Genomic DNA, 14,609 nt, shown 5'->3' with positions numbered 1-14,609 from the left:
TCATTACCTTCATAAACTTTTTGCTAAAACAACCCCAAGGTTAAAAGAAGAAAATATTTTGTCTAAAATTTCTATCCGAAATCTTTTCCTTCAACATTCAAGTGCTGTTCAAAACTTTTAATCTTCGGTATGGCAATTTCCATGCTCCTACGAGATCAAGATCAAAGAGTGAGTTGGTTTGCTCTCAAAAGATACCTTCTTCAGTAATACACTACCTGTAGAGGTTACACTGAAGAGGTATCTTGCCTTCAGAACTGTGCAATGCACTAGTTATTTTAGGAAAGGTAACCATTCTTTTTGGAGAATTGTTCAATATGGAGTGGCAAACAGCCTCCCTGCAGTGAACAATGGGAGGACAGAATTACAGTTGTATCAGCTGACAAGTAGTCGCAGTACTGTTCACTCACATTTAGCATTTAACAGATGAATCTAGGACTAGCCTGTATCTGTTTATTTCACCAGAGCACTTCTTACACATTGACAACTCTGCACTGGGACTGCTGCCAAAAACACCATCTTCCTCAACTGCTGAGTATCTCTGTCCTCAGAGGAACGTTTTGTGTTTTCCTTCCAGGACTTCCTCTTTGAGATAAGAAACGTCTACCCTGAAGACGACATGAGCTACAACAAACACTCAGGATAAGTGCACGTTCAGTCACAACACCACAGAACTAATTATACTGTTTTTCATAATAAATTTCCTCCTGTTGCTGATGAGTAGATTTGAATACTCACAGTAGCCCAAGGAATGGTACAATACACTGATGTCTGTTTTAAACATCAGCCTCAAGACACTTGAAGGTCAGTCCAAGTGCAGAAGTTCAGCATCAACCTGCATTAAGGCAACCTGCTTCATAAACATACATGAATGTCACAAGCTCCAAAGTCATAAGCAACAGCATGCAGCATGCTCCAGCTGCATGTTAAAACCTTCGCTGCTACCTGTGACTCAGATGTTTTCTGACAAATTCTGACTCAGACATTCTCTTGAGAAATTACAGGACAGGGCAATCACCAACTGTATGAAGTTTATCAAAATCATGCACCAGATTCTGCATGTGGGACAGGGCAACCCTGGCTATACTACAGGACATGGGACAAGAGGCTAGAAAGCAGCCCCATGGAAAGGGATCCATGGTTCTGGTTGACAGCAAGTTGAATCTGAGTCAACAGTGTGTCCTGGCAGACAAAGGGTCACCCGTACCCTGAGATATATTGAGCTCAGCACTGCCATCCAGATGAGGGAAGGGAATGTCCTACTCTGCTCTGGTGCAGCCTCACCCTGAGCACAGTGTGCATGTTTGTGTGCCACAATATAGGACATAGAGATACCAGAGCTCATCCAAAGGAGGGCTGTGAAGATGGGGAAAGACCTGAAGGACAAGATGTGTGAAGAACAGCTGAGCTCCTGTGGTTTGTTCAGCACAGAGCAGAGCAGGCTGAGGGAGGCCTCACGGCCCTGCAGCTCCTCACAAGGAGCAGAGAGACAGGGCTGAGATCTGCTCTCTGGGGACAGGGTCAGAGCCCGAGGGAACGGAGCTGTCAGGGAGGGTCAGGTGGGGATTCTCTTTCATCAGAGGGCGGTGGGCACGGAGCAGACTGCCCAAGGCTGTGGGCACAGCACCAAGCTGCCAGAGTTCAAGGAGCGTCGGTTTGGGTGGTGCTGTACGGAGCCAGGGGGGATCCTGATGAGCCTCATGAGTCCCTTTCAACTTAGGATGTACTATAATTCTGTGATATTCTCTTAGCATTTTTTTCTCCCCACAAACTGACCATGAGCTGTGAGACATCTCGGCAAATGAGATAGCTAATGCGGATTAATCAGGACTCTTTTAACCTCATAATCTTCACTGACAGTACAGCTTGAGCAAAGCATGTTTGATTTTGCAAAAGGGCAATTGCTCAAGATACTGTTTTCCTTCTGGCAGAAACAGTGTCAGCTGAGTACATCCTTGATGGAGAACAGTACATCACAAGGTGGCTAGGCTTAAAATAACAAATCCTCAGATCCAACCAACAGTTATGGCAGCTTGTACAAGTGTGCATTTCTCCACAGAGTGGAAAGGGCAGATGGTTTCAGAACCTGAAAAGAAGAGCAAGTCAGACACTTTGACTACCTCCTCTCACAAGCAAGGGGAAAGGAGCCAACAGCACACCCTTGGCACTAGAAGCACAGTGAAAAATGTAGCAATTCAGCTCTTCATGTCCCCTGGGAGCAGACATGAGAACACGTCCAGAAAAGGCATTACCTAGCAGACAATTATTACTAAAAAGCGTCACTACTTCTAAAAACAACTGATCTGTTGTTTTTAATTGACTTTTCAACTACATAAAAATAATGATAATAAAAGACAGAAAAGATCTATGTTATGATAGATCCATTATCTTACTGGCTATGTATTTAGTAATAATACCGACACCCCGAGTTTATTATACACTTTTCACAGCTTCCTATAACCTTCTCACACAACACACCTACTAATTATTCACATACAATTACTATGTTGCCAGAATTTTAGATATACAGGATCACATTACAGAAATACATTACAGAATTTTAGACATATTCGCACAATTTGTGTCTGCATAAACCTAGAGACAGCACATATCTTTCAGAAATTTAGCTAATTGTTCTGATTTTTTTTTCTGCTAATTACTCTTGCATGCATACTTGTTTTTTGAGAGCACCAATAAAAGCAGAATCACAATCATTTGTCTGTTGTTGCCTGTGCTGTAGCCCTCAGAGAAGTCAGTAGGAGCTACCGAGCGTGACAAAGGATATTTCAGAAATCAGCTCTTGCTGCTTAGGACACCATTCTCTGTATCCTGCACCATCTGCCCAGTTCTTGCTACTCTGTAATTGAGATGACCAAATGAAATGCATTCCTGTAACTTACCCCCTTCCAAACCACAAGCTACCATCTCAGCTAAAATCTATCTTTACCAGCAATTGAAGCTTTGTGGTGAAACTACTAGAGTTCGAACAGATGTTCCAATTTTTGGGTTTTTTTTTTTTTAAGTTTATAAAGCATGGCCAGTTCTAAAACAGAAGTAGGTCAGGTAACTGAATGCATTCTGCAACAATATTTGCTGGAGCTCCTGTCACTAAACAAAGTTAGCAGTAGCATTCTTAGTCTCCACTGAGAATAAACCTCTGAAAAGCAGCATAAATGAAAAGACCAATTAGATGGGGATTCCAACAGTCTACAGAGAACATTTCAGGTTTACAAGGTGAAAATATCCTGAACAATCAAAGCAGACCTTCAGCAGTTAGTTACTTTGCTACTACAAATGTTGTAGTACACTTAAGGACAAAACTAATGAGGGCAAGTTGGTGCTGCAAGTAACTTCATTATTTTAGTCCTGAAATAACCTCATAACCTGAAATACTCTTATTTGAGATAAGACTTCAGCTTTTGACAATGTGTGATGAGGAAATCGAACAGGGTGAATATTAACTCCCACAACGTAACTAAGAGCAATAGTTTTTCAACTGCTGGAAGACTGCCACTTTCCTCACGAATGTACACAACAACTGATTATTCTTTTATACATCAAGACTGTAAATAATGCTTGCAGACATTCTCAATATCTGCTTTTTGTACATAGACAGCAGACTCTTACATACAAATATGCACTTCTGCTGCTGCTATCCACTTAGTGCTTCAGCAACGTTGTAACCTTTATAAGATGCTACTGTAAAGTTCAATCATTTCCTTGCATGCATTTCATTATAAGTAAGTAAAACACTCCAGAATGAGGAGAGCGAATGTTCTGGAATGAAAGTAATTCCTGGAAGCAGAGAAGTTAAGAAGATAACTTCCAGATTAATGTAGGGATTAACACTCACCTTTTTGATTGAACCAGCAAAAAGATCTTTTGACAAGCCTGTTCACAAGTTTAGTTTGCTTTTATTTACACTACACCTAATTTCTGCAGATTTTAAACCACGTATTTATGTTGACACTTGAAAGTTACTACACAGAACTGCTCAGAATGCAAATTTTCTCAAATCAAGTTCTAACATGTACACAGAAAAATCCATCAAAAATAACATTACTTGCTGCAAGTCTGAGAGCAGTTTGAACACACTTTTTGAAAAACAAAGCCTGCAGCTTGCTTGGAAAAGGGCAGCACTTAAAGTTCTTAAGCTACTGCAAGAAATAAAATCTCAAATTAAAAACATCTTTTTCTATTATCCATGGATCAAATAAGCCACAAATTTCCCCAGTTCTACAGCTACATTCATGAAACCTTATTAACTATTCTCGTTCAAATTACAGCACCAGTGAAAACACAGCAAAAGGGGAGAGCAATAAAGAATGGATTCCACAGTACGTACATTCTGGTGGAAGTCTGTTCTTTCTAAAAGCGAGTCTTTCCGTTTTCTTTCTGCTTTCTGCCAAACTAAACAGGACTCCGTAAACATACTGACGAACTGGCCTATAAAGCAGAGCAGCAGGAGGCAGGTCTTTGTTGGCTTCATCTTCTATAGAAACGGCAATTTTGATTTCACCCTTTTCCATGAAAGAAATGAGAAAAATAAGAGAGGTTGGAGTGAGCAAAAATGAAGCATTTAGGTATGCTCAGTAATTCAATCCAGCTCTAAAGCGAATCCCATCTTGTCAGGAACATGATTCAGCAGTAATAAGGATCTTACGTATGTGAAGGTAACTCCAGAGAAGGATTGCCCTGCTACAATCCACTTCCTTTCTTCCAGTCAATATCCAGGCTCCAATTATTCCCATCACTTACCTATTCTTTTTTCACATTTGTTTTAGTTTTGCTTTTTTTTTTTTGGCCTGGATTACCTAAATACTGATTTTTACATACAGATACTTCTAGGAGCAAAACAGTATATATGACACTTGCCTATAGAAGCAAGACACTCAAAGCACATTTGAAGAATAAATGACCATTTGCAATCTAGACTGATTTTTAGCCTTTAAAAAAATATTCACGCTGCTTAAAAACACCAGTTGGAGGCTTTGGTGCAAGGATCTGAAACAATACTAGGGAATCACTGTAAAAAATAACATTATGAGAAAGCCTGGCCAAAAAACTGCAACTGGGGATTACATAAGTAATATTGTTTTATATGTGGGTAAAGCATTTTACGCTTTCTTTTTCAGAAACAAAACATGGAAGACCTTCCAGCTCTCTTAAAATAGCAGCACCATTCTATATTTTCAGTATCTGTGCATCCAACCGTGCTAAGTTTTTCCTGGAAAACAACTCATTCCTATTACTGAAGGTGTCAAGAATCAATAATGTCTTTGAAAGCTTATTCATCATTCTCCTTTTCTTTCTGGCATCGGTGATATCAACAAAAAACTCCTTAAGAACAAACCTCATCCTTTGCCAGGGATGCATCTCACAGAGTAACCTGCTGTTTCCTAAAAGGGCATTTTTTTTCCATTTTAAAATGCTACCAATTTGTCCTTTTTATGCAGTAGAACAATGAAAACCTGTAATGTAATTCATTAAAGTTTAATTCCTTCTCAAGTAAACACAACCTGCAGAAGATCTCCATCAATCCAATTTCTTTTAGTGTACAAGAAATTTTTAAGCAAATTAACAAAAGTTATCTGATGTAAGGAGAACACAGATTTACAGCAACACTTAAAGGAGCCACATTCGTGACATTACCAAATCAACTCTCCAGTCAAGGCATGAGGTACAGGAAAACACCATAACTTTCTGTATGCCCAAAGCCTTTATGATCAACGTAAACCAGATTAAAAGGCAGAAACCAGTGGAAGCTGTAAATTGCTGCAGGTGTATATTTACACAGAAGTTACTAGCTTGCCTCACCCTCTTTGTATCACTTTAGCTTACATAAAGATCTCTACCATATCCACAGCATTGGATATATGGTTAAAGTACGGGTAAAGTTGAAGTATGGGTAAAGTGTGGTTAAAGTGTTTTTCTTGTATACAGACAACATTAAGTTAGACATAAAGGATGTGTAAGAAGTCTCTCTGTATGTATAACAAGAGCATAATCCAGGCAATCTCTGCGTGCCAATTCCTAAAGCATCTCAAAATCACTCAGTGAGGTACCTGCCAACATACTGCTGGCATACTTGAGGTCCCTAGCGAACATTCAAAAGCATTTCAGGTAATAGAGAAAAAAAAAAATTAAGCAGTACTGATTTGATTTATATTGCAACAGTCTCTAGATTTATTTTTTTGCTAGGATTGAATTCCCAAAATTCAGTTGTTTAATTAGTTTCTTCCCATTGTGAGACAGGAAACGTCCAGTAGTATTTAGATGGACTAAGAGTATATGGCCAAACAAACTATGAAACAGAATTGGCACTAATGGTCTTCATGGGTCTCTTGTTTCTTCTCCACTTTTCCTTGGTAAACATGAAATGTACAAGAACATGACAGCAATACCAACTATGGTGCTAGATGTACAGGAAGCAGTACTAAGTATTTTGAACGCTACAGTGGAAAAGGATTAGTTGTCTCATTCTGGAACTCTTCTGTTTGCACAAAGAAGGAACAATGAACAGAATTCATTTCTTTTGGAACTCGTGTAAGCCAAACACAGGGCTGTGCAGAACACTGCTGCTCTGCCTCCTTCCACTACTTACTTTGGCAAGAAGCTGTCCCATTGCTTTTCAAGATATTTCTATGTGGCCACCAAGATAATTTCCCCGCCCCCCCACTTAACCTACTGCAGAAAAAGCGGCCTAAGCTGCGTGGAAGGGCTTGCAGCTTACCTGGGATCTAGCACATAAAATAAATCAGTGACCAAAGAACTCATAGCATCATCAAGTTCTATAATTGCATTTTATGAGACAACAAAAGGGATTTATTACAGGTGCTACGTCTTTATTGGGGTTGGCTATTAAGGATAGGAAGGATCACATTACAAGGGAAAACAATCTAATTATTTTTTAACACTGAAACCAGAAGAGACTTGGCAGAGACACCAAAGCACACATCACACTCTAAAAATGGGCAATACATATGTACACACATGCACAAACATGGACATGTGAAAGTACAAAAATAAAATATTAAAGACAAAAGAGGTTGGTTTGTTTTTTTTTTTCAGATAAATAGTAATTACAGTCATCTCATACCTAGAGCAACAATGTACGAGCCAGATCAGTGGCTGCATATGGAGTGAAAGAAGTGCTAGAAGCACTAGAACTAGACCAAAACTCAAAGCTTAAAATGGGATGTAAAACTACAAAATTATTTAGCCAGATATATAAGTGCAATTATCGTTACAGAAAGATTACTTTTTAGCACATAATTTTACAATGTCGTACCTTGGTTAGGACATGAAAGATGTAGGGATACATTAACCCCTTCTTGTGCCTGTGTTCTGCCACTCTTAATACTTCAGGTGCTACTGGAGGTAATGGAGGGGTAGTAATATCCATGTGGTTTCTGGTGGGCATTGACAACAGGCATGGGATTTGTGGATTACTGGTTTGATTCCCTTTGACATCGGCTGCCTGGCTTCCTGAAGAAGCGCTAGAGGAACCTTCTGCCTGTAACAGAACACACAACATCAAGTGCTTGTTAATGCTTACAGAAGATAAGCCAAGAGAAATCGCAGATTTTCTTCTTCATCCACAGTGAAAACAGTGAAAACTCACATCATGTTCTAGCAACATGCAGAATACACCACATAGCGCTAAAAGATTTTCGGAGAATATAGGCTTTTAGTCCTCGTCTGCTGGCAGAAGACAATTACTAAATATATAAATATTGCCCACAGTGAATAAACCTTTTGTAAGCAGCATTTGTGTTACACCTCTCACATATGCTATTGGAAACAAACAAACAAACAAAAGGGACTTCATTCCTAAAAATCCTCATCTTCAGAACTGAAAGCTGCTCTTAGCTTCAGAAAAGAGTTCACACTAGTTTCATGTCTATAAGCTACCATAATAGTTTAGGAATTACTTTTGAGACTGCCATTCATTTCATGCATGTGATGACACATTATGCACGAGTATATTCATAATTTGCACATAAAATTTCAGATTTTACAAATTCTACAGAAAGTACAAGAATGGGGGGTGGAAGAAGTCCTGAACAAGCTAAGCTTGTTCACCAGGCACTGCTGGAAAATACAAACCTGTGTAAAACAAGAAAAAGCTCATCCTCCAACAACCTCCTAGAAGAAGGCGAATTTAGTAAAGTAGGCTCTAAAATACCAAAGGGGAAATAGTATTTTAAGAGTACATTTAAGCACACAATAGAAGAGGATGCTACTGTAAGATTATACTTCGGAGTTGGTAGACTGGACTTTCAATTTATGATGATAATATAGGGAATAAATGGTTAAAGCCTGTGGTACAGAACCCTTTAACAGAATGTAATGTTTTCACAAACACAGATTATCACTGCTCTTTTATATTTTCACAGCTCTTATATTATCTTTGTCAGTTTAAAGATTGCTGTTCCTGTCTTCTACTACTCCAACAATTAAAATGCAGTGTGACACCGAAACATGAAGTTTACAGGACTGGCCATTACAGGGGGACATGGAGGGAGGAAAACAAAATTCCAAACCATATCGATGTTCTCCCCATTCTCATGACCCAAGTTCTTCCTGAATCTGCTACAGTGATCTTCAAACACTTAAAATGAGAAACTACCACAGCTGAAAGTATTATTTTTTTCAGCGCCATACATCCACTCAAGTGAGATGAGCATGCTTTTGTCACGTCTAATCCCAAAGTGAGACAACTAAAAGGCAAGAATTTTGACATGCAAGTCGCAGTAAAAGGAGTGTCAAGACTGGTGCTGTCTGATCAATGCTCGGTGCTTCGAATTACCTCAGAAACTCCTACAGCTCATCCCAAAGTGAAAAATTTCAGGAAATATTTATTTTTCTAATCATTTTGTAGACACACCTCTTCAAGAAATAAGATGTACTTATAATTCTCCCCATTGTTCCCAAGAGATGGAACTGCCGTCTTCTACAGAGGGCTGAAGAAGTGGTTTGACATTCAAGAAAAGTATGTAAGTAAAACAAATTAAATTGGTTGCACTCAAGTTGGACTGCATGCATACATCTCCTGGAAAGCTGAATCACTGCTTTTACAGCCCTAATTCTGCATGTACACAGGGGCAGGCAGCCGTGCCCTGCTGCACGTCCCACCAGCCACCACCCAGCTGTGGGAGCAGTGCCCCGCCGGCTGCCCCCCATCTCCACTCCGCAGGGCAGCACAGAGCACGCAGGGCTGCAGCTGGGGTGTGCTGGGCTCGTGCATGGCCATGGTACAGACAAAAAGGAATGCAATAGGTCACATTAGCATTTGCATATGGTGACTAATCCACAGGCAGATACAGTTATCGTGCGGGGCGTAGTCTGCAAAAATAACCACCACCGATGGATGAAATCACCAGCTTGATATTTTAAGCACAAAGCCAAAGTTTACTGGAATTCCTGTACCAAAGATACAGGGAAAATGGACTGTTCTTCTGCAGCACAAGTAACTTAGGACTGCTTTCTTTTTTGCTTTCTTTCCTTTTTTTTTTTTTTTTAAACAAGACTAATGCTAGAGCACAGTTCCATCACAAAAACGCCGAAGTATCACATGGAAACGAGTAAAGCATTCTAAGAATGGTTCAACATCATGAAACAGATCATCACACTTTCAATTTGACAATGATTCTGTATCTTGAAGAAATCAAACTGGATGATCGTAAGTCTTTAATAATGGCTTAATCACCCCACCTTTACTTAGTTAAATAGCAGTACGCTGTAGCTGGTCCCACGGAGCTAATTCAATACGTATTATGTGACAGTCTTATCAAGCACTTGTGAAGGACTTTCACTCTTCAGCTCAGCTTTAATACACCTACAACAGTCCGCAGCTAATGCTAGAACACTGTCAGAGCTGTTCTCACTATACTGCATCTTACAGGACACGGACCCTGTACATGTGGATGTAATGCCATGCTCCTTTGTAAACATGCAAGGATGAAGCTGTTACCTAAGGGGTTCATAGGTTTGTTTTTACTTTATATTTAGTATTTTCCAAAATAGCATACTTAATTTTTATGTATATGCTAAACAACATTCCTTGGAAAACTTCTCTATACATTTTAAAGCTATTGTTTTGCAATTCACAAAAACAAGTAAAAAAAACCACAGTAAGTCTCACAGATCAATTTTGAAACTTCTACTCAGCAGTTCACTATAAAACTTAAAGCACAAAACAATAAACTGTAATATTTGGAACTTCATTGTTCCAAGGAATTACCTTTGTTTGGTCTCCCAGGTCTCCACGTGTTTGACTTTCTGACTGGGTTCCTGTTTTTTCCCAGCCTATTTTGTTCCCACTGACATGGCTGAAGGACAGCATAAAGAAAAACACAGCATTAAAGTACCACGTAGGATGCAATAAATCCTTGGTTGCTGTTAATTGAACTATTAACCAGAGAGGACTTCAAGGTATGCTATGTATTAGAAATGTCAATTCATAGATATGAACTCAAGATTCCTACTTTCATTCATTCACACTGTATCAATACTCGGATTGCATTTCAAAGTAACAGGGAATCCTTTACGAGGACTAAATAATGTTCATGCAGGAAAAATTCTTGATTGATCTTGAAATATCTGTCACCATGGCAAGTAATTTCCCTTCGTCAGAAGACAGCAGTGACAACACCTAGACTTCCATTTCCAAACTAATTCAAAATGTATTCCATACAATCGTACTATAAAAAACACCAAAAAATATTTTATATATGTGTAGTAATTTTCCAGTTCAGCACTGCAAAACACGTGATATAATTTATTTAAAATCGACAGACTGGATCAAGAAAAATCAAGCCGAAACCACCATGCGTCACCGTAGATATGTGCAGAATCAGTACTGAGTGGCAGCGTATTTATACTATGACACACGATCTTCCAAAGGCAATCACAGACCTGCTGAAGCCACAGGTTTTGATTCTCACATGGTAAGCCACTACACCCAGCATGACAAAAGGTAAACACAAACTGCCTCTGTTCCCGTTCCCTTTTTGTAGGTCAGTAAGCAGTAATTACAAGGAAGTCTGCACAACTTTATTGCCAAGGACAGACATACGATCTACTGCAAGTCTTAAAACACTTCTGTGATAAACAAAGCACATTAGTAAAAGAGAACAAAACCAATTTCACTGCAGCATCATTATACATATAGCCTGTCAGTGAGAGCTCTTAACTCACAGCATTAGATCTTGGGTTTCTGACATCAAGTTTCTCTGCAAAACCACACTACCCCAAAATATCTGAAGTGCAGACACTACAAAATTCAGTGAAGTTGCAGACAGCTCTCAGTTACTGAAGTTTTAATGAATGTGAGGTGGTATTTCTTTTATACAAAGAAAAGAACAGGAAGGTTTTATGACATTTACTAAAATCTCACTCCTTCCTTCTTTCAATAAAATGTAAGACCAGAAGTGGAAAAATGCTGAACGTTATTTGGTTTTGGATTTCTGCTCATTAAGGAACAAGGTGACAAGAGTGAACCATGGATACATTCAGTCATAGTGACCTAACGCTGTTTTCTGAAAGTCTACCACATCGTTAATGAGCAGATTTTGTTACTATCGGCATAATGAACAATTCTGAAAATAAGAGTAGGAAAACGTCCTTGTGAAAAACTTACTTCACTGCACCTCCATTGCCTTCATCGTTGTCGGAGGAGGATGATGTAGAAGAGGCAGGAAAATAGGTTGAATCCACATGATTAGGACTCCCACTCTGAGCTGGGTTTATTGGAGAAGATCGTTCATACAATGGTGTATGTTTTCCTTCATGAGGAATGTTACTGTAGTTGTTCTGCTCAGAAAGATTTTTTCCACCTGTTTCCAAGGTGATGGCTGGCTCAGAGAGAGTGTATGGGTATGGACCCTGACCTTGGGCACCACCCTGATTGGACATCTGCTGGGCCTAAAATACAGCAATATTTCCTAAATAAAGGTAACAATAAGGATCTTCTCTAAAAAAAAAAAAAAACCACAAGCATACTATTTATCCAAGTACATTTTCCAAACGTGCACATCAAATCTCAGCCATCTTGGGCATCCACATAACTTGTTGTACCACAGTCCTTGGCTTCTTTTTAGCTTCAGGGTGAAAATGCAATCACTGAACGCTCAGGCTAAAAAAGTTAGGCGTAACCTTTCCCACTTAGATTTTAACTCAATGAGCATGATAGGTTTCTCTCAAGGAGAAGGGCAGAGGGATACACTTACCACAGGTTTTGCTTGTAGTGAGGTCTGTGGAATGTTAAGCATCTGAGAAGGAACATATGGTGGCACTATCCCAGGCATTCCAAACTGATTTGGTCTGGCTGCTGCATTGCAAATGGGGAGGAGAAATAACAAACAGGAGGAAAAGAAAACCACTCATGAAAACGCTCACTATTTATTTGACATAATTTTTAACATTTTTTTTTCCTTTTGCTTTCATGGTTTATTTTTTCTTGCTCCGTTAACAGTTCTCCACTATGCCTTAAGCGAGTTTCATTCATTTTTTAACTCATAATAGAAATATTCTGTAGCTCGTGAAGTCTGTTTTACTTGCCACATGTTTTCCTCTCTCACTACTGTACAATAATTTTATTCTACCTGGAAACCAAAGGAAGCTTCAAAGAAAAAAAGCCCAAGAGATGTGATAAGCAAGCAGTTGGCAAAAAACAATGTCACAAATACATGTAACACTGGCATATTCTATCACTTGAATCCTGTATTTATAAATCCTTTATTAAATTTTTTTTTTATTTTTTTTTATTCTTCAAAAATAGTATTAAAATGAGAGAGCATACTAGTACAGAAACAAAGTCTTTTGAAAATTCCAGCTCAAATTACATTTTAATGTTAAGAATGAGGTGTATGTGCTAAGTGCTATGGTCACAGGGTTAGTCTGTAAACCTTGGAACAATCTGGGATGGGTATCAATAAGTGTACAGGTTAAGCACATGTGTTGTGACATCAGAAAAATGAAAGACTAGGAAAGGATTTCTAAAAAGCATCAGGTAAGTCCAGTGAGGAGTATGAAATATATTTTGTGGAAAAGAAATGGCAATTGTCTTCATGACTGGAAGTAGACATCAGTTTTCATTCATTTCCAGCACTACGTGTGGATGCCACCTAATGCTTAGAACTGACTCAGCAGTAGCTAAGAGGAAAGTAAGTTCAGGCTGTTACTCTTTCTGGTATAAGAGCACAATCTCTGCAAAGACTCTGAAAACTTTTTCTAACACTGTATTCAAACAATGAATACTGCCTGAGTGTATGTTTTTGTAAGACCCTACTAATAATCTAGGGTTATTATAATAATAATTTAGGGTTACGTCAGGTTTTAGTTAAAGTGAGAAGTTTTATTTTCTTAATTACTTACCTATGTAATGTGGTGGATGAAATGGCATAGGTTTATTAGTTGCTGAGTAATAAGCAACTGCTCTCTTAAATCGAGTAACTTTGTCATCTGTTCTAGACTAAAATAAATAAATACAAAAAGAAATATCTATCAGGATCAGATCCAGGCATGACATCTACAGGTAAGCACAGCACTGCAGAGTAGTCAACTATAGCCAACTATATGTGATATATCACATACAGTATTAATGCCTATGGAGCCATGGAGATTCATCCTCACAAAAAATACTACATCAGCCCCTGTAAGGATGAAGCTTGAAAAACACTACATATCTTCACGTACACGAAGCCAGACTACAAAACCTCTTTGGTTATCAAGCAAAGCACTGCAACTAAGTGTAATAATTTTGCCTTCCAAAAAAAGCAGACAATTACATTAGGGCACCTATGACACTGCATACAACAACAGATTCCTCTATCACCTGATTCAAGACCCTATTTTTACTGAATGTAATTGTGCAACCCCAATATAGGGCACAATTGTTTAAAACAAACAAACAAATGATATTTTCTTCATACTTTACCTGTGAGTGCTGAAAAACGTCTTTTGCTATGGCATCCAAATCAGTGGTGTCCTGAATATTACGGACGTAGTCAGCTACAGCTTTGATCACTACGTCACAAGGTGGTAAAACTAACTGGTGAGCACGTACCTATGAAAACAAACATGTTAACATGAGATAACAGGATAGATAACGTAACCCGAGATCCTTCAGTTGCACAGTAAAGAATTAGCCCAACTGTTTACTGAAAATATATTCAACGATGTCTACGTTGGCAGATTTAGGAGCTAAACATTTTGAGGGTTTGCACCTTGCTTTCAAAACTTCAAACAATGACTCACGTATTTCACATCTACAGTACGTATATATGTATCTACATGTATGTAAGAGAAACCTCACCTCTATGTAAATATTTGCTGCCTAAGTACCAGGTCCAACAACAGACAAGGTCAACAATGCTAATTATTTTACTGCTTTCCAGTTGCACACTTCCTCTAAAACAAAACGCTTTAACAATATGGACATGTGCATATTCAATATTCAAAATAATCAATTTTCTACCCTCAGATGTCTGACATCCTATACTAACTGACTATTCTGAAAGCACAAGAAACATGCAAGTAGAAGCGTGCTAAAAATTTCCCTCAAGCTTGTGACTGAGTCCCTCCAGACCATACATTTTTCTCTACAG

The 14,609-nt window shown here is 38.7% G+C and overlaps 1 protein-coding gene across 2 annotated transcripts in view; it reads right to left on the bottom strand.

Moving 5' to 3' along the window:
* FAM120A (family with sequence similarity 120A) overlaps positions 1-14,609 on the bottom strand; it is a 49,436-nt gene that overhangs the window by 18,293 nt on the left and 16,534 nt on the right. For both annotated transcript variants that reach the window (XM_042823871.1, XM_042823873.1), the window contains exons 4-10: positions 13,940-14,068; positions 13,378-13,474; positions 12,231-12,331; positions 11,642-11,925; positions 10,244-10,331; positions 7,289-7,513; positions 4,343-4,517 (exon numbers count right to left, since the gene is read on the bottom strand). In XM_042823871.1, the coding sequence (XP_042679805.1) occupies positions 4,343-4,517; positions 7,289-7,513; positions 10,244-10,331; positions 11,642-11,925; positions 12,231-12,331; positions 13,378-13,474; positions 13,940-14,068 (1,099 nt within the window). The remainder of the gene's footprint in view (positions 1-4,342; positions 4,518-7,288; positions 7,514-10,243; positions 10,332-11,641; positions 11,926-12,230; positions 12,332-13,377; positions 13,475-13,939; positions 14,069-14,609) is intronic.

The sequence above is a fragment of the Centrocercus urophasianus genome, unplaced genomic scaffold (assembly GCF_019232065.1).
Source record: "Centrocercus urophasianus isolate 14NV4802_14NV808 unplaced genomic scaffold, USGS_Curo_1.0 seq_22, whole genome shotgun sequence".
NCBI lineage: Eukaryota > Metazoa > Chordata > Aves > Galliformes > Phasianidae > Centrocercus > Centrocercus urophasianus.
This window is presented reverse-complemented; position numbering and strand designations above follow the sequence as displayed.